Source organism: Pecten maximus, chromosome 16, assembly GCF_902652985.1.
Source record: "Pecten maximus chromosome 16, xPecMax1.1, whole genome shotgun sequence".
In the NCBI taxonomy this organism is placed as follows: Eukaryota; Metazoa; Mollusca; class Bivalvia; order Pectinida; family Pectinidae; genus Pecten; species Pecten maximus.
The window spans coordinates 4,165,615-4,192,125 of record NC_047030.1 but is presented as its reverse complement, the minus strand read 5'-3'; the positions used below and the strand labels follow the sequence as shown (position 1 = coordinate 4,192,125).

Genomic DNA, 26,511 nt, shown 5'->3' with positions numbered 1-26,511 from the left:
GATTCTCTGATCAGACGTGAACATGTAGGTGGTCACTTGTCTAACTATCTGGGTTTCCTAAGCCCACTACCACCTGGGCCAACAAGAACTATTTATATTATATGGAGTTGATATAATCTGTATTAAGAAATGGAGTGTGAAAGCAGTAATAATTTCAATGTCAATCAAGACTGGTTGGACATGAAAAAAGGTATGGAACTTACCTGCCCAATTATGTGTGTTTTCTCTTGCCACTCGGGTTTCATCACGTGGGTTTTCTCTGGCTAATTGGGTTTCCTTCTTCATCAAGCTTCCATTTATGATTTCATCTATGTCACAAAATGGTGAAAATAAATTTTCGATGACTTGCTTCATAATGGTTGTGAAAAGATTTGATTGTGTAATAATTTCTGTACTACAAACATTGTTGATGTATAAATATACAATATTGGAATACAGATTAGATTTTTGACACTGGTAGATGATATATCTTGGATTTCAAAAATTATGAAATATAAGCTAGGCTTTTACAAATTCTGTAATTGTCTACAGACTATATTGAACTTGATGTAATTGTACATTAACAACCAACGTTTACAAAAATGATGAATTTTGTTTAAAGTTTACAAAAAGAGTTATTACAAAAAGAGACTTGCAAAATGATACTTTTTTGTTTTGTATTACAGAAAGAGGCTTATGGTAAACTCCAACACTTTGTGCAGCATTCACTGCTAACACGCTCCATGCAGCTTAATGCTCCAGAGGATGCTCAGCAGAGAGGGGAGCTCAATAAACTTATGGCAAGGTAAGTCAAGGTCATCCATGGCTAGGTTTGTATAGGTCAAGGTCTTCCATGGCTAGGTATTTACAGGTCAAGGTCATCCATGGCTAGGTATTTATAGGTCAAGGTCATCCATGGCTAGGTATTTACAGGTCAAGGTCATCCATGGCTATGTATTTATAGGTCAAGGTCATTCATGGCTAGGTATTTGCATGTCAAGGTCATCTATGGCTATGTATTTATAGGTCAAGGTCATTCATGGCTAGGTAAGTCAAAGTTAAGAGTAATGTCAATGATGAAATGAAAGTCAAGTCCTCAACCTCCAAAACCTGGCACGTCCTTAAATGACCCTGGCTATTAATAGGACGTTAAACAAAAACAAACAAACCAAAATCTTTAAAATCATAATTGATATTAAAAACCTTTTGAGCTGATTCAGTTTTATTTAAAGCAATAAATGTAATAGTGAATTACTTACTAGGTAAATAATCATAGAGTATATATCTAGTAAACAAGACTTAATTTCCATACACTTGCAATCAAGAAATTTGTCATTGATCAACAATACATGATCCATTTGTTTCTGGTTATATTTATATACTGTATAAAATTTTAATGAACAAAGTAAAGCAAAACACATCAAGCAAAACATAGAGTTGTTTGTGTCAGCAGTATTTTGTAAGGCAGGTGTCAAACATTTGATAGACTTTGAAGTCACTCAATATACTTTAATGCAATAACAGGTGCTATCTGAAACTGGGTGAGTGGACGGAGGCTATAATGAACATCAATGAGGTAGCCATCCCCCAGGTACTGGAGAACTACAGCCTAGCAACTGAGCATGACAAAGCCTGGTACAAGGTAGGTAGTTAATGTAGTGAGTAGTGTAATTCTCACTTCAGTTCTGAAGAATTTCCGTTGGCAGATATATCTCCTTCTGAAGGACTTGTTTTAACTGACAGTTTAATGTTTGTTCCTTGTAGGCTAGTCATGCCTGGGCTCTAATGAACTATGAGGCTGTCCTGTTCTACAAACAACAAAACCAGATTGGAGATGGAACCTCTAGTTCCTCCTCCTCGGCAGCCTCTCTGGGCCCTGGGGACATTGGCCGGGCTGTCATTAACCCAGGGGACTTGTCAAGATCCAGTGATACCCCAGGCTCTCCCAGGATTGAATCAGTAAGTAGACTCCCATGTATTTCTGTGCTTATTTAGTTCTTGTTTAATTGACAATGTGTTAATATTATTAAGCATGAAATCTGATTCATTCCCAAATTTTCTTCTTTATTTTGGACTATATCACAACAGTTAAAAGACTTGCGAAGAATAATACAGATAAACAAAGTGGCCTTGTTTGCCACAGCTAATGCCACAAGCAGTGCTGGCACTATAAAAGATTTTGCAATAATTTGAGAGGTAGATATAGATATTAACAAGAACAGCAGATCTTGTCATTGAGAATATATTTGCAATATGTTTGTGGCTAAATAATTTGAATTCGAATGTTTCAGAATACGGCTAAGATGCATAAATACTGTGTTCCAGCTGTACATGGATTCTTCCGATCCATTTCTTTGTCACAGCAAAACAGCCTTCAAGACACTTTGAGGTATATTAAAATATATGTGGTCATGTTTTCGTTTTGAACTTTAAATATAAATTTCTTTCATTAATGGTACTCCACACACTGAGGAAAATTTTACAGAATAGATACAGCATATTTGTAAAGTCCGATACGATGGGTTTTTAATTTTTCCCAGACTTATCTGATCTTGTGGTTTGATAACAGCCAGTGGGCGGAGGTGTATGAGGCTCTGGATGAAGACTAATTATACTCCACCTATTGTTTACTCCAGACTTCTGACCCTGTGACGTGGTTACAGCCAATGTACCCAGGTGTATGAGGCTCTAGAGGAAGACTAATTATACTCCACCTATTGTTTACTCCAGACTTCTGACCCTGTGACCTGGTTACAGCCAATGTACCCAGGTGTATGAGGCTCTAGAGGAAGGCTTTGAATAATTCTTGGTGGTTTATATTTCCTCAGATTTGTGACCCTTTGGTTTGATTATGGTCAGTTTGCCCAGGTGATTGTGTCTCTAGACGAAGGCCTGTATTAACATGTTTTATTTCTCCAGATTTGTGACCCTTCGGTTTGATTACGGTCGGTTTTTCCAGGTGATTGTGTATCTAGACGAAGGCCTGTAATAACATGTTTTATTTCCCCAGACTTCTGACCCTTTGGTTTGACTATGGCCAGTGGGCCGAGGTGTATTTGTCTCTAGACGAAGGCCTGTAATAACATGTTTTATTTCTCCAGACTTCTGACTCTTTGGTTTGACTATGGCCAGTGGGCCGAGGTGTACGAGGCTCTAGTTGAAGGCCTGAAGACCATACAGATTGACAACTGGCTACAGGTTATCCCACAACTTATCGCCAGGATTGACACCCCTCGACTATTGGTGGGTCGCCTCATCTCTCAGCTGCTCATAGACGTCGGTAAAACTCACCCTCAGGTAGGAATATTGTCGTGTCACCAGCTGTGAAATGTACGCTTATATACAAAAATTGTGCTGCTGTTTTAGTGATTTTAAATGTTTTGTTATGGTAGAATATTTTTATTTGCAAAATGTTTACTTAAATTTGGTAAATAGTTATAAACCATGACCATTTATGCAACAAATTCACATTTTAATTTTTTTGGGGGGGAGGGGGAAAGGGAATCCCAAATGGAAAAAATTAAGAATCGTTCATATTTTCAGAATGTTTCTTTTGTAAACAAATTTATCTGAATGACATCACAAAGTAATACATGATTGTCTTTGTTGACCTGTTGCCATGGTTACAATGACCTCATAATTCCAGGCACTGATTTACCCTCTGACTGTGGCATCCAAGAGTAATGCCACGGCTCGACAGTCTGCGGCCAACAAGATCCTGAAGAGTATGTGTGAACACAGCAACACACTTGTACAACAGGCCATGTTGGTAAGCGTGAATATATCGGAGCATTTTGGCAATATTTGGTCTTAGTAAATAAAACAGTCCTTGAAATTGTTTCTATGTACAAATTTGAACTAAAAAAAAATCAAAATAAAACATAATATGAAAATTTCAATTAGAAATCTCAAAATAAAACCAGTTAATTAGTTCAGAAAACTTGATGAAAAAAATAAAACAAAAGATAAAAAGTTCAAAAGAAAACTTGAAAAAATAACCACCTAAAGAATCTTTTAAAAAGAATACTTAAAGATGAGAAATTATTGATGTGTTTGAAGATAACTGTTGAATTATTTTAAGGTGAGTGAGGAACTGATTCGTGTGGCTATACTGTGGCATGAACTGTGGCATGAGGGCTTGGAGGAGGCATCACGTCTGTACTTTGGGGAGCGGGACGTGAAAGGAATGTTTGCCACACTGGAGCCTCTACATGCCATGATGGAGAGAGGACCTCAGACACTCAAGGAAACGTCCTTTAACCAGGTACACACTCTGATTAGTAACTAACCCACAGTTTTTACAGTCTGACATAGTGTCACTCTTGGTCCCCTCAAACAGAACCCAGCCAGTAAGTGGTGTACAGAGGATACTGGCCTTAATATGGGTCATATCAATCTGTCTGTAGCAAGAACCCAGTCAGACACTTGGAAAACCAAATTAGTTATTCACAGGAAGTCCCAGTCAGACACTCGGATATCCCAATTAGTCATTCACAGGAGGTCCCAGCCAGAGACTCGAATAACCCAATTAATTATTCCCAAGAGATTATCAGAGAATCCCAATTACTAAGTTATGCACCTGGAACTCCACTTAGTTTATCTGAAAGGACTTTAAACACATAAATGCACTCCAAGCAGACATATGAGCTCTAGGCGTACAAATGAACTCTGAGCAGACAAATGAACTCTAGGCAGACAAATGAACTCTTGGCAGACAGACGAACTCTTAGGCAGACAGATGAACTCGAGGCAGACAGATGAACTCTAGGCAGACAAATGAACTCTAGGCAGACAGATGAACTCTAGGCAGAATAATGAACTCTAGGCAGACAAATGAACTCTAGGCAGACAATTGAACTCTAGGCAGACAGATGAACTCTAGGCAGACAGATGAACTCTAGGCAGACAGATGAACTCTAGGCAGAATAATGAACTCTAGGCAGACAGATGAACTCCAGGCAGACAATTGAACTCTAGGCAGACAGATGAACTCTAGGCAGACAGATGAACTCTAGGCAGACAGATGAACTCCAGGCAGACAATTGAACTCTAGGCAGACAGATGAACTCCAGGCAGACAGGTGAACTCTAGGCAGACAGATGAACTCTAGGCAGAATAATGAACTCTAGGCAGACAGATGAACTCCAGGCAGACAATTGAACTCTTGGCAGACAGATGAACTCTAGGCAGACAATTGAACTCTAGGCAGACAATTGAACTCTAGGCAGACAGATGAACTCTAGGCAGACAGATGAACTCTAGGCAGACAAATGAACTCTTAGGCAGACAAATGAACTCTAGGCAGACAGATGAACTCTAGGCAGACAATTGAACTCTAGGCAGACAGATGAACTCTAGGCAGACAGATGAACTCTAGGCAGACAAATGAACTCTAAGGCAGACAATTGTTATTTAGTGTAAAACATGTTGTCATTCATTGGTTAATATAAATATTGAAAGAAACCAATAAAAAAATGGTTTTCACGTAAATATCTAACCAAGAAGTTACAGTTTTATTTTACCTATTATATTTGATGTTGTTTGAAGCTGTACAGAACACTTGACCAATACTTGATGATATTACAGGCTTATGGAAGAGACCTGATGGATGCCCAGGAGTGGTGTAGGAAGCATCAGAGGTCTGGTAATGTGAAGGACCTGACTCAGGCCTGGGATCTCTACTACCATGTCTTCAGACGCATCTCCAAACAGCTACCCCAGGTAACAGGATTATAACGTTTTCAATTCTAAAATACATGTCCTTCCAAACAGCTACACCAGGTAAAATGATTATAACCTTTTCAATTTTAAAATACATTGTCCTTTATGTCTTCAGGTACATCCCTATACAGTTACCCCAGATGATTAACAGGATTATTACCTTTTCAATTTTAAAATACATGTCCTTTCAGACATCAGATACATCTCCAAACAGCTACCCCTGATGATTAATAGGATTATAACCTTTTCAATTTTAAAATTCATTGTCCTTTCAGACATCAGGATCATTTCCAAACAGCTACCCCAAGTAACAAGATTGTTTGTGACCTTTTTAAAAACCAGTTCCTTTCAGGGCATCAGTTTTTTTTTCCAGCTATCCCAGATAACAGGATTTTAACCTTTTAAAAGTTTTACTCCAACAATGTTAGAGGTTCAATACAGCGAAACAAGTGCTATATAACCTCTAACTTCCCATCGGGGATTTACCCAAAGCTGACTGCCAGATTTTCAAAGTATTGATAGTGATGATATTAACATTTTAATCAAATTTAAATGTTCAATGATGCATGTTAATATTTCCTTTTCATTAATCAAGCAGTATATCAACAGTTGTCAAAAGCACAAAATAATTATTTATATCTTTAGGCATGTATTTGTAAATCAGGTAAAACAGCAAATTGACAGTGACTGTGCAGTAAATAAGTAAATGGAATACATTGCAAAAACAAATGTAGATCGTCACTTCAGTGCCCCCTAATAGATGATAGAAGGAAACCCTTGAGATTTTGCAGTAGACGACTGTTTAGCTGTGTCTTATAATCAACAGCTGTCCTTATTCTTCAGTTAACAAGCCTGTCCCCTAAGACACAGGATAAACCATCTCTGATCATACAGGGGGCCTAACAATTACTTCACTGACACTCACACATGCAGTTAGATGGAGTGAGCATATTCTTTTCCACTCCTGCCTTGGTAACACGACTATTCATAACCGTTTTAGTAGTAGTAGGTTCATACAAACATAAAGTCAGCTAATTGTACTACAGGAATTACACCAACTTCAATATCCTAGAACATTGCACCTGTTTAGAAGATAGCATTACATTGATCTTGTTTTATCCACCAATATTAGATATGGTGTTATTTTTCCTCAGTTCTTATTGGCTAAAATATAGTCACTTCCAGGTCATTATTTTGAGATGTTAACCTGACAAATAGAAACACCAAGTCAGTATTGTGTTTATGATATCATAATCATTGTGACATCGCAACGCCCTAGTGTAAATTTCTTGTTATCAAGGTAAATATAACGGTGCAGTCAATTTGCTATCATAATGAAATGGTAGAATAAAATATTGATTGTGGGCCAGGCATTATACCGACCTGGTATTATTGACCGAACCACAATGCAATTCTAAACTTTTGCAAACAAATCTTATATATCTGATAAGATTTAATAAGAAAATTAAAATGATCTTTGATTCAGTCAAATTGCTATTATACTGAAATGGTAGAATTGATTGAGGGCCAAGCATTATGCCAAACTGGTATAACGCTATACTGTCCTCACCAAATGTCTATAATTGATAAATGTAAAGTTACTCTTGTTAGCTCGGACGTTAGTGTGCAGGAGCTGATTAATATAGAATGAATCAGTGGTACATACATACAAAGCGAAGTCATACAGTTCGGCAGATAACCCTGTACTTTTCTATCAGAGAATCGTACCCCAACCTTGGTGGTGAAGGGCAAACATGTCCTCCACTGTCTGACTACCCCATATTTACAACAATTGTCCAAGAAGTATTATTTTGTTAGTGCAAAAAAAAAGTGCAAAAAAAAAGTGGTAATCCCCATGGCATGGTGCAAAAAAAAAAAGTGCAAAAAAAAAGTGCAAAAAAAAAGTGGTAATCCCCATGGCATGGGCTAAAGTGTAGTGTATTTAGTTTAATTTGGTCTAACATGTCCAGTTTGACTTGCAGGGGGACAAGCCACTCCCAGAGGTATGTGGTGGCAGTCAGAGCTATGAAAAAAAGGCTCTATTTCTTTTTTTTATTTTGAAAGAGGGCTTGGTTGGGTATTTTTTTCTTATTGATAACTCCTTGACCATTTAATTTTGAAAATGCATGGGGTATATATTTTTAGGATCACTTTATGTTTTTGACATATTTTTGATTGGACTTTTATTTAAGAGAATATCAAGTTATAAGAAATGCTTCTCTGTCAACTTTTCATGTTATTCAATATTCTGTGTTTGAGATACAAATCATGGTATTGAAATTTTAAGGTTTCTGGTCTGCATGATAGTAGTGATTACTCTGTATCTAAGTGGGATACTTTTTATGTCAAGGTATGGTTTTCATAATGATGACATGTTGAACAAATACTTCAGTTACACGTATACAATAAATCATTGAATTTAAAGTGCTTCGAAATGTCCACATCGTCTTGACTAACAGTTACATATGTTGTAAAAATCATCATAAAATGCATTATATATACGAGGGATGATTAATATGTTGTGAGTCTCGTATTGAAGGAGGTACTCAAGGATGTTCTTTTTAAGTCATAATATTCTCTAACTACATGTATATATAGGGTCGTGTACCCAAAGACTGGTCTCATTTGGTTAGTTTATATTGATGAAATAGCACTCTATAGTAAACAAGCCAAGCGGCTTTTGCAAAATGGAACAACATTGGATTATCTCCAAATGGGACAAAAAATCAATAGCACATACTATGTTTCAGTTCTGAGGCAGTTACAGGAAAATATTAAACTTAAGTGCAGTGGAAAGCTCACTAAAGGTGTGTTATTCCATCAGAAAAATGCTCCTGTTCACAAGTCTGTCATTGCCATGGCTGCCATTCACGATTGTGGCTTTAAACTGATTGAGCATCTGCTTTATTCACCTGGTCTCGCTCCATCAGACTTTCATCTATTTCCAAAATTGAAAACAGCTATTTCAGGCACCCACTTTCAGTCTGATGATGACGTCATACATACAGTGGATGACTTTCTGAACAGCCAAGAAAAGGAGTTTTATAAAAGTGGCATTAAGGCCCTTAAACACCGCTGGCAAAAGTGTATAGATACTGAAGGGGATTATGTTGAAAAATAATACAATATGTCCTGCAAAATTCAAATCCTTCAATATGAGGCTCACAACGTAATAATCAGCCCTCGTATATAAATGTATTCAAAGAAAAGCACCAACTTTATTTTTCTTTTATGTCAATTATTGAGCCTCAGGCTGGATGTTTAAGTAGTATGCAGATTTGAAGAAAAATTCAAAACTCTTTAATAGTGATTTTGTTTACTAATTAATATTGTTTATCTTGTTTTCATGTCTACAGTTGACATCCCTGGAATTACAGTATGTCTCCCCAAAATTATTACGATGTCAGGATCTAGAACTGGCTGTGCCAGGGACTTACGACCCCAATCAACCTGTCATCAAAATTAGGAGGGTGCAAAGTTCACTACAGGTCATCACCTCAAAACAGCGCCCGAGAAAACTCAGCATATTTGGTGAGATGGGTGGTTATTTTGATGTTTTTTTTCATTTACTTACATATACTACTGTCTGGTCGCTTCTCTGGAGCATTTCCAAAACCATTCACGATATAAAGTAAACAACACTTTTTGCGCACATCAATAATTCATTCAAGTGGTTTAGTAGTACCTTTTGCTATGGAGTGGTTTCAGTTTCAATATTTTCATGGTTACCATGGAAACAAATGGTTTTATTACTTTTCCTCAAGGAATCAATGCAGGTAAAGACACAACCTTTTAATTTCTTATATAAATTAACGTACTCAATGAAGCATGGTATTTTGAATCATGGTGAAATGACCCCGGCATCCTTGACTAAACTAATCTCAACTTCTAAGTGGTGATAAACTGTTGACTATGCAGGAAACAATGGACAGGAGTACATGTTCCTGCTGAAGGGACACGAAGATCTTAGACAGGATGAACGTGTGATGCAGCTGTTCGGACTGGTGAACTCACTCCTCCTAAACAATCCCGAAACATTGAGAAGAAACCTCACGTGAGTAGCAATATTGATATTAGAATTACTGTTATCACTATTGGGTTTCATTAATAAAAAAAATAAAAACTGGAGAGTTTGGAGTATTTTCTTGGTCCCTGCCAGTGTGATCAGAGGCATGCATATAGTGTTTTTCTTTTGTAAGTCACAAGTTTGGTTTCAAAGTTTTGCAGAATTCTTCGTACACACGTTAATAGTAATAGATGATATTTTGCGTGAGATTGAAAAACTATTTTATGTTAAATTTTGAAATATTTTTTACTAAATTTTGCATTCAGTTCCATTTATGGTTGAATAATACCTGTATATACTGTAGAGTTTAGTTTAGCAAATATTTCATGGTTGTCCCAGTCAGACCTAGTTTGTCGTTATTCAATTTCACACACAACCATAGTGAATGTAAATATTTGGCAGTAAGCACTTCACTACTTCAGTCAATCTAAACTTTGTGTATGTTACCATTTGCTGGGTAATTTGTGCTATTTAATGACTGCAAGTATATAGCAAATCTAATTCCTCGCATGACCAACTGTGTACATTCAGTATGCCTGATAAGAAATCGATGAAGAAAACAGATGATTAGTTTATTGGATTTCTACAACAAAATTGAAGATTAAATCTTGTGTAATGTTAAAAGCAAAAACCATTTTAATTGTTTAGTTTGTACTTCTGTGATGGCTAATTAACACACTCAATTTCCTATTAAAATTGAATTTGGTGTATTTCCTGTCTTTGTGTTTAATGTTGGAATACGAAATTTATTTTAATTTATAAGTACTTTGTTTGTACCTAATACAGGATCCAGCGATTCTCTGTGATTCCATTATCCACCAACTCTGGGCTGATTGGCTGGGTCCCCCATACAGACACTTTCCACGCTTTGATCAGGGATTACCGTGAGAAGAAAAAGATCCTTCTGAATATCGAACACCGCTTGATGCTGCGGGTAAATATCAAAATTTCTCCTGTCATTATAATACTAATTTATAAAATGATAAATTAGACTTTAACGCATCACATTCTCAATTATGAGAAAATCACGTATTTTTCAGTTTTTATTTCTAATTGGTAATTTCAACGTTTGCAGATTTGATGTCAAAGTCAAATTGCCCTCCACATCATATTATCACTTGTGTGCATATTCAAAGACATTTGTATAACCAGTTCTTATCTGACAACCATACCTTTGCCTAGTGCTGTTATGTAGATGAAGTTGTTCCCCCTGTCACTCTATAGTTTCACTGTCTCCCAACAGATGGCACCGGACTATGACCACCTGACACTAATGCAGAAGGTGGAAGTTTTTGAGCATGCTCTAGAACACACACAAGGAGATGATCTTGCAAAAATACTTTGGTACAAAAGTCCTAGCTCTGAGGTAAGATGACTATCTATTATTATAATACATGGTCTGGCACAGAAAAAAACAGTAGACTATCTATTATAATACATGGTATGCCACAGAAAAAACAGTAGGCTATCTATTATAATACATGGTATGCCACAGAAAAAACAGTAGGCTATCTATTATAATACATGGTATGCCACAGAAAAAACAGTAGGCTATCTATTATAATACATGGTATGCCACAGAAAAAACAGTAGGCTATCTATTATAATACACGACCTGACACAGAAAAAACAGTAGGCTATCTATTATAATACACGACCTGGTACAGAAAAAACAGTAGACTATCTATTATGATACACGACCTGGCACAGAAAAAAACAGTAGACTATCTATTATAATACACGGCCTGACACAGAAAAAACAGTAGACTATCTATTATGATACACGACCTGGCACAGAAAAAAACAGTAGACTATCTATTATAATACACGGCCTGACACAGAAAAAACAGTAGACTATCTATTATGATACACGGCCTGACACAGAAAAAACAGTAGACTATCTATTATGATACACGGCCTGACACAGAAAAAACAGTAGACTATCTATTATGATACACGACCTGGCACAGAAAAAAACAGTAGACTATCTATTAAAATGCATGACCTGGCACAGAAAAAACAGCAGAAAATACCAAAATGTCAACAAAACTGTAATTCTAACTCAAAATTGATGAAAACAACTGTAAAAAGAACAAAATATAGCCGTGCTTGATCATCCTAGAAAAAGTATAAGGAGAATAAAACAGGATATTTTCCACATTCACACACCAGGCACTTTCTGCCAGGTGTTTCATTAATGTTGTGAAGTTTGAAGAAAACTGAATCTAATTCTAAAACATTGTACTCTTTTTCAAGGTTTGGTTTGATCGCAGAACCAACTACACGCGATCCCTGGCTGTGATGTCTATGGTAGGCTATGTGCTAGGATTGGGAGACAGGTAAGAGTTTAAAACACACCAATAACTTAATGTACATTATAATCATGGCTCATATTTCATTTGTAACCATTTACATAAACTTTATTTATTTTTCAACATTTGCAAAACAAGCTATACCAACTTATATTAATCATGCTTGTTGGCCAAGATGAAAGCGTGCAACAGGTCTAACTGTGGGTGAAAACCAAACTACACAAAGAAAACCCCCGTGGTGTGTTGACCTCTAACTTTTTCACGTTCGATCAGGGAATCAAACCTCGCCACCTAGGTGAAAGGCGAGTGTGCAAACCAACCACCCAATTATTCCTTTCAGCAAATCATTCAATTTTACTTTCTGTACTATTTACTTCGTTGATTTGTCCATTTACTGATGTCTCAGTATCAGTGATATAAAACATTGATGTATCAGTGATATAAAACATTGATGTATCAGTGGTGATATAAAACATTGATGTATGATCAGTGATATAAAACATTGATGTATCAGTGGTGATATAAAACATTGATGTATCAGTGATATAAAACATTGATGTATCAGTGGTGATATAAAACATTGATGTATCAGTGATATAAAACATTGATGTATCAGTGGTGATATAAAACATTTATGTATCAGTGATGATATAAAACATTGATGTATCAGTGATATAAAACATTGATGTATCAGTGATATAAAACATGGATGTATCAGTGGTATAAAACATTGATGTATCAGTGATATAAAACATTGATGTATCAGTGGTGATATAAAACATTGATGTATCGGTTATATAAAACACTGATGTATCGGTGATATAAAACATTGATGTATCGGTGATATAAAACATTGATGTATCGGTTATATAAAACATTGATGTATCGGTGATATAAAACATTGATGTATCGGTGATATAAAACATTGATGTATCAGTGGTATAAAACATTGATGTATCAGTGGTGATATAAAACATTGATGTATCAGTGATATAAAACATTGATGTATCTGTGATATTAAACATTGATGTATCTGTGGTATAAAACATTGATGTATCGGTGATATAAAACATTGATGTATCGGTGATATAAAACATTGATGTATCTGTGGTATAAAACATTGATGTATCAGTGATATAAAACATTGATGTATCTGTGATATAAAACATTGATGTATCAGTGATATAAAACATTGATGTAACTGTGATATAAAACATTGATGTATCAGTGATATAAAACATTGATGTATCAGTGGTATAAAACATTGATGTATCAGTGATATAAAACATTGATGTATCAGTGATATAAAACATTGATGTATCAGTGGTGATATAAAACATTGATATATCAGTGGTATAAAACATTGATGTATCAGTGATATAAAACATTGATGTACGTATCAGTGATATAAAACATTGATGTACGTATCAGTGATATAAAACATTGATGTAACCTGATCTTGTTTTATTTCAGGCATCCTTCTAACCTGATGCTGGATAGAGTCAGTGGCAAGGTCATCCACATCGATTTTGGGGATTGTTTTGAGGTTGCCATGGTGAGAGAGAAATTTCCAGAGAAGATCCCATTCCGACTCACCAGAATGCTTATCAGTGCTATGGAGGTACTGGTCCATAAATATTCAAACATACACAGAACAAAACATTGAGATATTTACAGCAATGTGATTGTTTGTATGAATGCTGACATGAAATCCAGGGTAAAACTTTCAAAAATACAAAGGGAATAGGTTAATATATATTGTGATATAATCTATCATTTCATAATGCAGAGTTATCTGCTCTTTTGAGCAGGTATTGATTGTTACTTCATTATTTTGCATGCGAAAATTACATTTGTTTTCTCACAAATTAGTAATGTTACTTTCAAAAACAAATTAAGTAACGATCGATACCTGCTCACAAGGACAGTAACTCTGCATTACGAAAAGATGGAATACTTCAACAACTTATTTTGAAATAAATTAAATGAAAAATCAGCACATTAAACACTGTAACTCTTATTCAAATAAGATAAAACTCTGCCAAATTATGAGTAAAAGGTAAAAGGGAAATAAGACCAGGTGTTTCTGAAGAGTAAGCATCATATGCTTCATTGATGACACCTTCTATGAGTAAATGTATCACATGTCCACGTATTGTGACGACACCTTCCAGGTGTAAATATATTACAAATCCACGTATTGTGACGACACCTTCCAGGTGTAAATATATTACAAATCCACGTATTGCGGTGACACCTTCCATGTGTAAATATATTACAAATCCATGTAATCCTCATATTGTTAAGTTTCCAGAAGAGAACATGTGGAGTGAAGACAAAACTATACTGGGCGAGCAATCGTGAATTTAAAACACACCAAATTTCATATCCTAAAATGGTATGGAATATTTCCCAATGAGATAATTATATTGATACATTGTGGGTGACGGGTATTGAAGATAACTAACTGCGAGCCCAATGAGATAATTATATTGATATGTTGTAGGTGACGGGTATTGATGGTAACTACCGTATGACCTGTGAGAGTGTTATGGAGGTACTTCGTGAACACAAGGACAGCCTGATGGCTGTGCTGGAAGCCTTCGTGTATGATCCTCTCCTTAACTGGAGACTTATGGACAGTAAGTACAGCCCAACACTGAGATTCATTCAACGGTCTGATTTATTGGTTAATTTGTACAACAGGTTCTATTTTCAGATATTTTCGCAGAGATAATAAAATAGATAATTTCAAAAAAATAAACTTTATGAAAAAGTCATGTTTAATTTAATATCTGCAAAAATACACCTTTTTGTTTAAAATCTTTCTTTAAAAATTCCAGAAATTGGAACCCATGAAAAAATCTCGAGATTGATATGTAAATCTGAAAATTAAAGGAAAGCAGAAATAGTCTAAATAAACATATATATCACGATATCGTTAATTTGTATGACCACTCCTTCAACCCATTTCTATTTGCCCTATAAAGCATTAGTTAGAGAGTGGCACCCCTTATATACATTCTTTATGTTTGTCAGCTACCACCAAAACAAAAACAAAGACGAACCGATCAGATTCATTTACGGGAAGCCAGGAGAAGGGAGATATTCTGGACAGTGTGGAAATGGGCGCGGCTAGCCACAAGAAGACTGCCCCTGAGGGACCCGGGTCGGCAGGAGGTGACAACACTCAAGCGGAGGTACTCAACAAAAAGGCAATATCGATTGTACACAGAGTAAGGGACAAACTGACCGGCAAGGACTTCCCGACTAAGGACTCTATAGATGTTAATACTCAAGTGGAACTTCTCATCAAACAGGCCACCTCACATGAAAATCTGTGTCAGTGTTACATTGGCTGGTGTCCATTCTGGTGATGATATTGATAGTCTAACCATTGTAACGAAATCTGTATCATATCATTGCTAGTCAGACTCACCACCGATACTGATCATATAGAACATGTCTTTTCAAAATGTATGGAAGCACTTGTTCTCAAAATGATGAAGAATGCTACTTGTTGAAAAGAATAAACAATGTGGGCCACTTCTGGCAGGTGCCAGTTGTTGATAAGGTCGCCGTTGTACTGTAGACAATTTAACTTGGTAGCATGCAGCATATATGACATGCTCTTGTACCTACATGAGTAGTTTTGTAGTAAAACCAAGAGGTTTTGCGAGAACTCAATCATTTTCATTGGAATTCCATGTAAAAACTGGATCATGCTATTGTGATGCAGAAACTTTCCAAAATGTAATGTTATCTTCGCCTATCTATATGCCATTGGGCTGACAATTCCATTGATGATTTTACAGAAGGCAAAGGAATTTTAAGATATCATGATATGGTCTCAAAAATTGCTTGTAGCTTTGAACATTACAAGGGATACTATTTTATGATACTGTATATTTATGTGTATTTCTGGGCATACCTGCCTTTCCTTTGATAAGCATTATCAGATACAATATACATTTCCCAGAACTTGATGTCTTTTTTCATTTTTACAAGTAATAATTTACTCTTAGGATGTAATCTGTATGACATGATTGTCAACTGGACTTTATATGGTTAACAGATCAAGGTCATCATGACACATCATTTTGGTCTTGTTAATAGTGACCTGGTATTCGAAACATGTTTGATACTATCGACAAAATGCATGGAAAATCCAAGAGAATTACCTGGTAATTTGTAGTGAAATATTGATAAAACCTATTTTGATTACAAGTACAATGTGCTGTAATTGTGTTCATTTAACTTAGAGAACAGATATCTAGTGTTCAGATGAGTGGTCACACAGGAGCAAAGTAAACATTGATCATGAGAAAAGACTGATACATAAGAAATTGAAAATGAAAATATCATGGTTCAGAAAGCCAAAGGGAGGACGCCAGATATAAAGTAATTATATGTATGGCAGTTGATGGAGAAAACTCCTTTTATTGTAATTAAAGTGTATGATTAAATGTTCACTTCTATAGGTGGTCCCTGCTTGACAAACTTTAGACCACCTGTTGGAAAGATATTTTCCTGGAATGACCCTGGGCCTGGACCTCTTAATTGGATAACGAGATGTCCCATTAATACTGTATTTGTAAAATTTGATCCATGTTTATTACCCTTGCTTGAATTAATTACTTTTGATTGATTTGTACAATAAAGCAAACCGATAATGGTTTTAATTCTGATTAATCTAAATTAATGTTAGAAATTCCAAATTATGTAGTCACTGTTATTTCATGGACTAATAACTGGAAGTGATTAAAGAGTTGAATTTCTCCTAAGTCGGACATGTCTGAATGGAGCGAGTCTCGGTGGTGAAGTTGATATTAACATAAATTTCATTTTACAAAAACTGTGAAACATTTTTGTTTTGTACTTACCTTTACCAATATCTGGATTCACTGCATGCTTGGGAACAAAGACTCGGTGTGGATGATACAGGAAGATTGAAGAAGAAGTGGTATGGTTATTTTGTACAAGGCTCTCCCAGAAAACAATTAAAACATGCACTTTTGGGATGAACAACACTGTTTAATAGTCAAACTTGGTTATATCTCACTCTGATAACTCAAAGACACTGCTTAACTCAAAGTAAACATTCAGTTCCCAAGGTAAAATAATGTGTTAGTAGGATATGTTTAACGCAATATCTCAAAAGTTCTTTAACAACCACATTGATCATGACTTCCAGATATCATGGTTTGATTGTATATTGTGGAAAAATACAAAAAATATTTCAATGTAAATTGTACTAACTTATTAAATGATTATTAATTGCTAATGAATATTTTATAAACACTTCAATATATTTTAAATGCATAATCTATTTTCCTAAGCAGGAAAATTATATGCAAGGTCAAAGGCACAGTGTATATCAGCCACTCCTTTGATCTTTGTTCTGACTGTCCAACCATTTTGAGTTGTTGCTGAATTCTAGAAATTGTCTGTAAACATACATAAATCATTCTTGTGATACAATGTACATGTACAGTTTGTGATTTTATCTTTAAAAGACAGTCCATTGTATTCAACTATCTCTTCAGTATTATACAAGATTATGGATAAGGCATCTAAACCAGATTTAACAAAAGATGTTTGATGTGGATTATATTCTTAATACATGGAGCTTATATAAACACAAAGCTGATACTGTATTACTATCATGTTAACACAAGGCCGATACTGTATTGCTATCATGTTAACACGAGACCAATGCTGTATTGCTATCATGTTAACACAAGGCTGATACTGTATTGCTATCATGTTAACACAAGGCGGATACTGTATTACTATCATGTTAACACAAGGCGGATACTGTATTACTATCATGTTAACACAAGGCCGATACTGTATTACTATCATGTTAACACAAAGCTGATACTGTATTGCTATCGTGTTAACACAAGGCCGATACTGTATTACTATCATGTTAACACAAGGCTGATACTGTATTACTACCATGTTAACACAAGGTTGATACTGTATTACTACCATGTTAACACAAGGTTGATACTGTATTGCTATCATGTTAACACAAGGCCGATACTGTATTGCTATCATGTTAACACAAGGCTGATACTGTATTACTATCATGTTAACACAAGGCTGATACTGTATTACTATCATGTTAACACAAGGCCGATACTGTATTACTATCATGTTAACACAAGGCTGATACTGTATTACTATCATGTTAACACAAGGCTGATACTGTATTACTATCATGTTAACACAAGGCTGATACTGTATTGTTATCATGTTAACACAAGGCTGATACTGTATTACTATCATGTTAACACAAGTCCGATACTGTATTACTATCATGTTAACACAAGGCCGATACTGTATTACTATCATGTTAACACAAGGCGGATACTGTATTACTATCATGTTAACACAAGGCTGATACTGTATTGATATCATGTTAACACAAGGCCGATACTGTATTGCTATCATGTTAACACAAGGCCGATACTGTATTGCTATCATGTTAACACAAGGCCAATACTGTATTACTATCATGTTAACACAAGGCTGATACTGTATTACTATCGTGTTAACACAAGGCCGATACTGTATTACTATCATGTTAACACAAGGCCGATACTGTATTACTATCATGTTAACACAAGGCCGATACTGTATTACTATCATGTTAACACAAGGCCGATACTGTATTACTATCATGTTAACACAAGGCCGATACTGTATTACTATCATGTTAACACAAGGCCGATACTGTATTACTATCATGTTAACACAAGGCCGGTACTGTATTACTATCATGTTAACACAAGGCCGATACTGTATTACTATCATGTTAACACAAGTCTGATACTGTATTGCTATCATGTTAACACAAGGCCGGTACTGTATTACTATCATGTTAACACAAGGACGATACTGTATTACTATCATGTTAACACAAGGCCGATACTGTATTACTATTGTGTTAAATATCCTGTCATGGAGCTAGTCTGTTATCGAGTGCTGCAGTATGTTGTGATACAAATTAGATTCCAATGCTTTGTTTTTGTTGTTGATGTGAAATCAAATAAAAATTATGTTGACATTGACTTCGAATTCTTGAATTTTGATTACAAGGCCATGATAGCTTAGTTGGATGATCATTGGATTAATGGAAACTTTAGCTGAGGGTTTAACTCATTCACCCCTGAAGTGTCATAATGAACTATTCCAATGTTTGAATCGGAAGAGTTCAAATGTGTCTTCAGGGGTGAATGAGTTAAGGATGTCTTTTGATCTCTCCCAAGTTTGCTGAGATTACAGACCATCCCGTGATGTCGTAGTTGTTTTCTTGGGCAAGACAATTTGTCACACCATTTACTCTACATAGTTTTCCATGATCTTCGTATGTCGTACAGTGAGTTAGCTACCAACTACTACAAGAAGAATCTTACACAATGTGACCCTGGCTTTCACATATTAACATCCACAATGACAAGAGGCCCAGACAGCCTGCAATGATCACCTGGATGTTTTAGTAATTGTGGTAAAATACTCTAATTTAAGTTATACAGTATCTCAAATATTTTCCTACTTTTGAACTGCCTCTCTCAACAATGGTTCAAAATCCTTTCGTACAATATTAGATTTTCTTTATCCAATAATGCTCTAAACTAAATTTCATCAAAATCCGTTCAGGCGTTCAGGACTAGTACTGATTTAAAGGATTTACCTCAATTTCCCCTATTGGGCCCCTGCCCCAAGAGAGCTACACCCTCCGTTTATACAACATCACGTAGTTCTCCTTTGCCAAATGATGATCCAAGCCAAATTTCATCAAAATCCATTCAGGCATTCAGGACTTGTAGTGATTTAAATGATTTACCTCAATTTCCCCTATTGGGCCCCAAGGGAGCATCGCCCTCTGTTTATACAACTCTAATTATCTTTTCCCCAAACATACTCCAGATAACCTTTCATCAAAATCCATTCAGGAGATCAGAACAAGTAAGGATTTAAAGGATTAACCTCAATTTCCCCTATTGGACCCGCCCCTCCAGTCCTATGGGAGCCACATCTTCCGTTTATACAACATCAGTTCTCCTTTGCTCAATGATGCCCCAGTCCAAATTTCATCAAAATCCATTCAGCGTTAAGGACTAGTAGGGATTTTAAGGATTTACCTCGATTTTCCCTATCGGGCCCGCTCCTCTGGCCCAAGAGAGCCACACCCTCAGTTTATACAGCACTAGTTATCCTTTGCCCAATAATGCTTCAGATGAATTAATTTCATCAGAATCCACTCAGGCGTTAAGGACTAATAAGGATAGGAAATGTAGTGGTCAAATGTGCTAGAGTAGTGGTCAAATGTGCTAGAGGAGTGGTCAAATGTGCTAGAGTAGTGGTCAACCGTGCTAGAGTAGTGGTCAAACGTGCGAGAGTAGTGGTCAAACGTGCTAGAGTAGTGGTCAGACGTGCTAGAGTAGTGGTCAGACGTGCTAGAGTAGTGGTCAACTGTACTAGAGTAGTGGTCAAACGTGCTAGAGTAGTGGTCAAACGTGCTAGAGTAGTGGTCAACTGTACTAGAGTAGTGGTCAAACGTGCTAGAGTAGTGGTCAACTGAGCTAGAGTAGTGGTCAGATGTGCTAGAGTAGTAGTCAAACGTGCTAGAGTAGTGGCATCGGAACCACAAGGCATTTAAAAGGTATCGGACAATTCATTCATTTGTATAATACGTAATTTCCTCAGAAAGCATGGAGTAAACATCTACCATAAACCTTACAATTCCATCAGACAACAACTTACGCATGTGAAAGATCAAACTGACATTGTAACAACGACTATGTGGGGGAAACAGGCAGACCATTAGACTGAAAGAACATCAATCGAGATCCCAGAAATACATAACACGGTTCATACCATTAATCCCACCAATACTAAAATCCTGAAGAACTACACATATAAAGACGAGTCTTAGAAGTTGTCGCTATTAAGACGAGCATCATTGAGACACGTGACGAGACTACTGTAAAGAAAACACGTAACGAGGCTACCATGGAGAAAACAACTGACGACACCATATGAAGACATGTGACAAGAATACGAGGGAGAAGACACGTAACGTGACTACCGTGTAGGAGACAAGTAGCGAGGCTACCGCGGAGGAGACACATGACGATACTACCATGGAGGAGACACGTGACGAGGCTACCGTGGAGGAGACACGTGACGAGGCTACCGTGGAGAAGACAAGTAGCGAGGCTACCGTGGAGAAGGCACGTGACGAGGCTACCGTGGAGAAGACACATGACGAGGCTACCGCGGAGGAGACACGTGAAGAGGCAACCGTGGAGAAGACAAGTAGCGAGGCTACCGTGGAGAAGGCACGTGACGAGGCTACCGTGGAGAAGACACGTGACGAGGCTACCGTGGAGGAGACACATGCATATGACGATACTACCGTGGATGAGACACGTGACGAGGCTATCGTGGAGGAGACACGTGACGAGGCTACCGTGGAGAAGACACGTGACGAGGCTACCGTGGAGAAGACACGTGACGAGGCTACCGTGGAGGAGACACATGCATAAGACGATACTACCGTGGAGGAGACACGTGACGAGGCTATCGTGGAGGAGACACGTGACGAGACCATCATGGAGAAGACACATGACGAGACTACTGTAAAGAAGACACGTGTCGAGGCTACCATGGAGAAGACACATGACGAGACTATCGTAGAAAGACACGTTTGTTCAAATAAATGACACTGACTTGCGTTCAATGTCTTATAGTTAAAATGTATATAATATTTCCCAGTTCACTCATTTCAGTTTTACAGACTAACAGGCAAAGAAAACAAAATTGTCAGCTGGACAGTAGTGATGCATATAGCCCCAGTTTCCTAAGACCCTAACATCAGACTTGGACACTTTAATATATATGTCAAAAATGCAAGTCTGGTGTCGGGTCCAGAGGAAACTCGGGTTGATAGAAATATAACAAACTAGAGGCGGTGTTCTCTCGATGGCCTCTCCCTAGGCTTATCAATGGTTGTGAGAACTTAACATCGCATGTCACTAAACACGAGACAATGCTTATCTTTAAACTTGATCACACGATATCGTTTTTGAGTCCAGTGTAGGGCGCTACATCTGAACATCAGACTAGGACTATGGCCTCACTCACGCTTCTAAGCATTCCTCTACTGTTAGTGGGTCTACAACTTGCAGGTATTTCTTTAATTGTTGTAAGATGTTATTTTTGGTTGTACATGTATTTACATTTCCGGCATCTTTTAAACCATTAATCTCAGATATAGTTGGATATTTTTTAATTGAAGATAACGCGGTAGGATATTTTCCCGTATATGTTAGAGATTATAACAGTAATACCGACTAGTCCTAGGGATACTCGCTCATAGCTTGTATAACATTCAAATATTATCATTAGAACTGTCATAGTCATGCCGGTATTTCCGATAGATTCATCCTGTTGTCACATGACCATTAATTGGACAACATGACCGGGCGTTATTTACGGCGCTGGTAGGAATGTAGAAATAAAACGGTCACAATGTTTGAGATTAAAAACTACATATAGCCGACACCAACAAGATAAGATAGTACATGTAGCCAACACCGGGGTCCGGGAAATAGACAACACCGGGGTCCGGGAAATAGACAACACCGTGGTCAGGGGAAAAGACAACATGGAGACCCGGGAAATATACAACATCGGGGACCGGGAAATAGACAACACCGGGGTCAGGGAAATAGACAACACCGTGGCCAGGGGAAAAGACAACATGGAGACCCGGGAAATATACAACATCGGGGACCGGGAAATAGACAACACCGGGGTCCGGGAAATAGACAACACCGGGGTCCGGGAAATAGACAACACCGTGGCCAGGGGAAAAGACAACATGGAGACCCGGGAAATATACAACATCGGGGTCCGGGGAAAAGACAACACCGGGGTCCGGGAAATAGATAACACTAGGGTCCGGGAAATAGACAACACCGGGGCTCGGGATATGGGCATGATATGAATATTCGTTCTAATCTGCATGTACATTGTGACTGTTTTTCAAGTATACTTAGTCTTAACTTTGATTTATTTAACATTCACAATAAAGTCACTGATCAGGAATGCATACCATTCATCAATGCATAACTTGCTCACTTCCTGTTAGGTTATTTAACTTTTGACCGTTCGTTGCGATTTATTTTTCCTACCAAGGCTCTGCGTAATGTTATTGTCTGTTTGAGCCTGATAATGGTTGGATTTATTGAATGGTCGTCGTACAATATCATCACCCGTCGGTGGCACAATATCTAATTTAAATCAACGAGCCATGGGTGATTGAGGTTGTTATGCCATGACTTGCCAAATACTTCGGTTACATCATCAAGCGAACAGTCGGTGGAAATGTAACGAGAAAAAAAAATGTATATAAATCATACAGTTACAAATCTTGACCAGAGTATACATTGTAAGTACATATCTACTGTTTAATAGACAATTTTACCCTGACCGCTCCTCGAACTCCCGATCTACGGCACCCAATAACCTAGCCAGAAATGCCTGCAGTTTACACCACGACACCACAGCCACATTAATACATATTTTTTTTGTTCTTTTACCATCAAATGGGAAGCTACACAAACAGATGTGTCACGTTGTCCTATCAACCTACAGAGGGGACCTTCCCTTCAAAGCTTCGAGGATCAATGCTACCTTTTTGAAATTCACCATCACCAGGACTGGGCTCACGCTAATAACGACTGTCAGGCCAAGGGTGGTCATCTTCTGACAATCCACTCATCGAAGGAGCAGAATTTCATTATGTCAACACTAGGGTCTCTAAACTTCGCAGGGAACGGTGTTTGGCTGGGGCTGACGGATCAGAACACAGAGGGAACCTTTATCTGGGCTGACGGTAAACAACTCCTCAATGTGTATTACAGACAATTGAAAACCGAAGTGATTTTAAATTTTAACACATTTTCTCTCATCGCTGACTTTGATTTGTCCATGTCCGTTATCTTACAGAGGTGGATACATTTAAATCAGGCCGAGTTTTCTTCATCAATTCTTCAACATGGACGTAAAAAGATAAAGTATTAATGATATCTCATTTTACCGACATCCCCGCTCCAAAAATGAATCCTTGCAATGTGTCTATATATCGAGAGTCTGTGTTATTTGTTTCGTTTTATTGTTCAGGTAGTCCTGTAGACTTTACGTACTGGGCTAGTGGACAGCCGGCCGGACTGGGAGGGATAGCAGCCGCACAGGAAGACTGCACCCTAATGAAATATCGCGACTCCGGCCACTGGCACGACTATCCTTGTTCCTCCATCTTGTTTATCCCAGAAAATTATGGCTGGGTTTGCAAATTCAGTAATTATGTATTTTCATAATAACTACTTTAGTTAGCTATAACTGACAATAATCGCGGAGTGCTAAATTCTGACCGGTCAGCAGAATTCGTGAGCCTGAGTTTATGGTCAGTTCTTATCAGATAACTCTGTTCGACATCAGTGACGGTACTGTCTCAAGGTTTATTGAAGTAGACATATTACAATTATTAAGTAATTTAAAGAACATACTATATTAAAATATGTACAAGTGTTCTGTAGTTTGACCTTAATTGATCTCCAAGAATTTCATTATACAATATAATTTTGTGAATTTAAAATCTTGATACTATCACAGCCCTCGATATAAGCCAAAAGATGGCGCCGTTACGAGCGTACAGTCCGTCTCTTTGTTCTTACCAGTACTACTAGTGTTTGGGTGTTGTTGATTAAAACATAAAATGTGTCCCTGATATAACTTATTAATAGTCGATATAACTTAATTCTTTTGTCGATATAACTTATTCTATTGAGTATATTCTTATTCTTGTTTTCTATAACTTATTCTTTTGTCTATATAACTTATATTGTAGATATAACTTATTATATTGGCTATATAACTTATTATTTTCTCTGACTTATTCTTTTGTCTATATAACTTATTCTATTGACTATATTCTTATTCTTGTTTTCTATAACTTATTCTTTTGGCGATGTAACTTATTCTATAAACTCTACTTATTTTGGCGATATAACTTATTCTTTTGTCTATATAACTTATTATATGGGCTATATAACTTATTCTTATTTTCTCTGACTTATTCTTTTGGCGATATAACTTATTCTATTTTCTATATAACTTATTCTTTTGTCTATATAACTTATTCTATCGGCCATATAACTTATTCTTGTTTTCAATATAACTTATTCTATCGGCGATATAACCTATTCTACTGTCGTTGTGACTTATTGTATAGTCAATATAACTTATTCTGTTGGCGATAGAGTTAATTCTACTGTCTATATAACTTATTCTGTTGGCGATAGAGTTTATTCTACTGTCTATATAACTTATTCTGTTGGCGATAGAGTTTATTCTACTGTCAATATAACTTATTCTGTTGGCGATACTTTATTCTACTGTCTATATAACTTATTCTGTTGGCGATAGACTTTATTCTACTGGCTATATAACTTATTCTGTTGGCGATAGAGTTAATTCTACTGTCTATATAACTTATTCTGTTGGCGATAGAGTTTATTCTACTGTCTATATAACTTATTCTGTTGGCGATAGACTTTATTCTACTGTCTATATAACTTATTCTGTTGGCGATAGAGTTAATTCTACTGTCTATATAACTTATTCTGCTGACGATGTAAGCTATTCTATTGACAGTATATCTTATTCTTTTTGCGACATAACTTCTCTTGTCGGTATGACTTATTCTGTTAGCGGTATCATTTATTCTATTGACAATAAAACTTATTCCATTGGCGATATAACTTATTCGTTTGTCTATATAACTTATTATATTGGCTATATAACTTATTCTTATTTTCTCCGACTTATTCTTTTGGCGATATAACTTACGGGTATTCTATTGTCTATATAACTTATTCTTTTCAGGATACAATACATGCAAGTAATTATCACTTAACAGGAATAAATCCTAAAATAGTACTTCATAGCTATTTTAAGTTCTAAGACACATTCATTTGTTGAGAAATGCGAACAAAGGTTAGGATTATGCCTGAAAACAAAGAAATATGCTGTTATGGAACTGAGAACGGTTATAGTCAATGTTGATACACTTAATATATTTTCATTCTAAACCTTTTCAGATAAGCTACCAGAAGTGATAACTACACCCAAACCTGTTGTTGTAGCGACAACACATGTAGCGACAACACAAAGTCCAGACATGGCCACGGTTGTATAGACATTGTACATTAAACTTATTTGAAATCACTAATATTGAATACCTTTTCTTTTGATGCTTTAAATTCTATGTCACCTGCCTAGAGACACACCAGGCATTATTTCATTGACAATTTTGCACATCAAAATTTATTGAAAGTATTTTACAAGATGAAG

General features: G+C 36.7%; 4 protein-coding genes across 4 annotated transcripts in view; 3 read left to right on the top strand and 1 right to left on the bottom strand.

The window, feature by feature from the left end:
* LOC117314650 (serine/threonine-protein kinase mTOR-like) overlaps positions 1-16,059 on the top strand; it is a 49,959-nt gene extending 33,900 nt beyond the window's left edge. The window contains exons 39-54 of the mRNA XM_033868725.1: positions 666-784; positions 1,504-1,621; positions 1,744-1,938; positions 2,271-2,368; positions 3,081-3,276; positions 3,626-3,748; positions 4,061-4,243; positions 5,566-5,700; positions 9,057-9,231; positions 9,619-9,754; positions 10,553-10,700; positions 11,010-11,132; positions 12,023-12,105; positions 13,552-13,699; positions 14,585-14,720; positions 15,118-16,059. Of these exons, the coding sequence (XP_033724616.1) occupies positions 666-784; positions 1,504-1,621; positions 1,744-1,938; positions 2,271-2,368; positions 3,081-3,276; positions 3,626-3,748; positions 4,061-4,243; positions 5,566-5,700; positions 9,057-9,231; positions 9,619-9,754; positions 10,553-10,700; positions 11,010-11,132; positions 12,023-12,105; positions 13,552-13,699; positions 14,585-14,720; positions 15,118-15,455 (2,454 nt within the window). The 3' untranslated portion in view covers positions 15,456-16,059. The remainder of the gene's footprint in view (positions 1-665; positions 785-1,503; positions 1,622-1,743; positions 1,939-2,270; positions 2,369-3,080; positions 3,277-3,625; positions 3,749-4,060; positions 4,244-5,565; positions 5,701-9,056; positions 9,232-9,618; positions 9,755-10,552; positions 10,701-11,009; positions 11,133-12,022; positions 12,106-13,551; positions 13,700-14,584; positions 14,721-15,117) is intronic.
* Positions 16,060-16,949: 890 nt separating this feature from the next.
* Positions 16,950-19,119, bottom strand: LOC117314651. The gene is made up of 2 exons (XM_033868726.1): positions 17,812-19,119; positions 16,950-17,745 (listed from the first exon to the last, which is right to left on the bottom strand). The coding sequence occupies exons 1-2, from the start codon at positions 18,997-18,999 to the stop codon at positions 17,695-17,697; spliced, it is 1,239 nt and encodes a 412-aa protein (XP_033724617.1). The 5' UTR covers positions 19,000-19,119; the 3' UTR covers positions 16,950-17,694.
* Positions 19,120-21,233: 2,114 nt separating this feature from the next.
* Positions 21,234-21,638, top strand: LOC117314543. Its single transcript, XM_033868608.1, has one exon. The coding sequence runs from the start codon at positions 21,234-21,236 to the stop codon at positions 21,636-21,638; it is 405 nt and encodes a 134-aa protein (XP_033724499.1).
* A 515-nt stretch (positions 21,639-22,153) lies between these two features.
* On the top strand, positions 22,154-26,386 carry LOC117314643 (echinoidin-like). The gene is made up of 4 exons (XM_033868721.1): positions 22,154-22,280; positions 23,711-23,992; positions 24,280-24,456; positions 26,259-26,386. The coding sequence occupies exons 1-4, from the start codon at positions 22,223-22,225 to the stop codon at positions 26,354-26,356; spliced, it is 615 nt and encodes a 204-aa protein (XP_033724612.1). The 5' UTR covers positions 22,154-22,222; the 3' UTR covers positions 26,357-26,386.
* The last annotated feature ends 125 nt before the right edge of the window (positions 26,387-26,511 follow it).

Bases quoted from the DNA above. Each gene is read 5' to 3' on its own strand.
- LOC117314651 (XM_033868726.1), bottom strand. From the start codon at position 18,999: ATGATAGTAATACAGTATCGTCCTTGTGTTAACATGATAGTAATACAG. The intron at 17,746-17,811 runs ATGATAGCAATA...CCTTGTGTTAAC, and splicing joins AGTATCAGCCTTGTGTTAAC to ATGATAGTAATACAGTATCA.
- LOC117314643 (XM_033868721.1), top strand. From the start codon at position 22,223: ATGGCCTCACTCACGCTTCTAAGCATTCCTCTACTGTTAGTGGGTCTA. The intron at 23,993-24,279 runs GTAAACAACTCC...TTTATTGTTCAG, and splicing joins AACCTTTATCTGGGCTGACG to GTAGTCCTGTAGACTTTACG. The intron at 24,457-26,258 runs GTAATTATGTAT...AAACCTTTTCAG, and splicing joins TGGCTGGGTTTGCAAATTCA to ATAAGCTACCAGAAGTGATA.
- LOC117314543 (XM_033868608.1), top strand. From the start codon at position 21,234: ATGGAGGAGACACGTGACGAGGCTACCGTGGAGGAGACACGTGACGAG.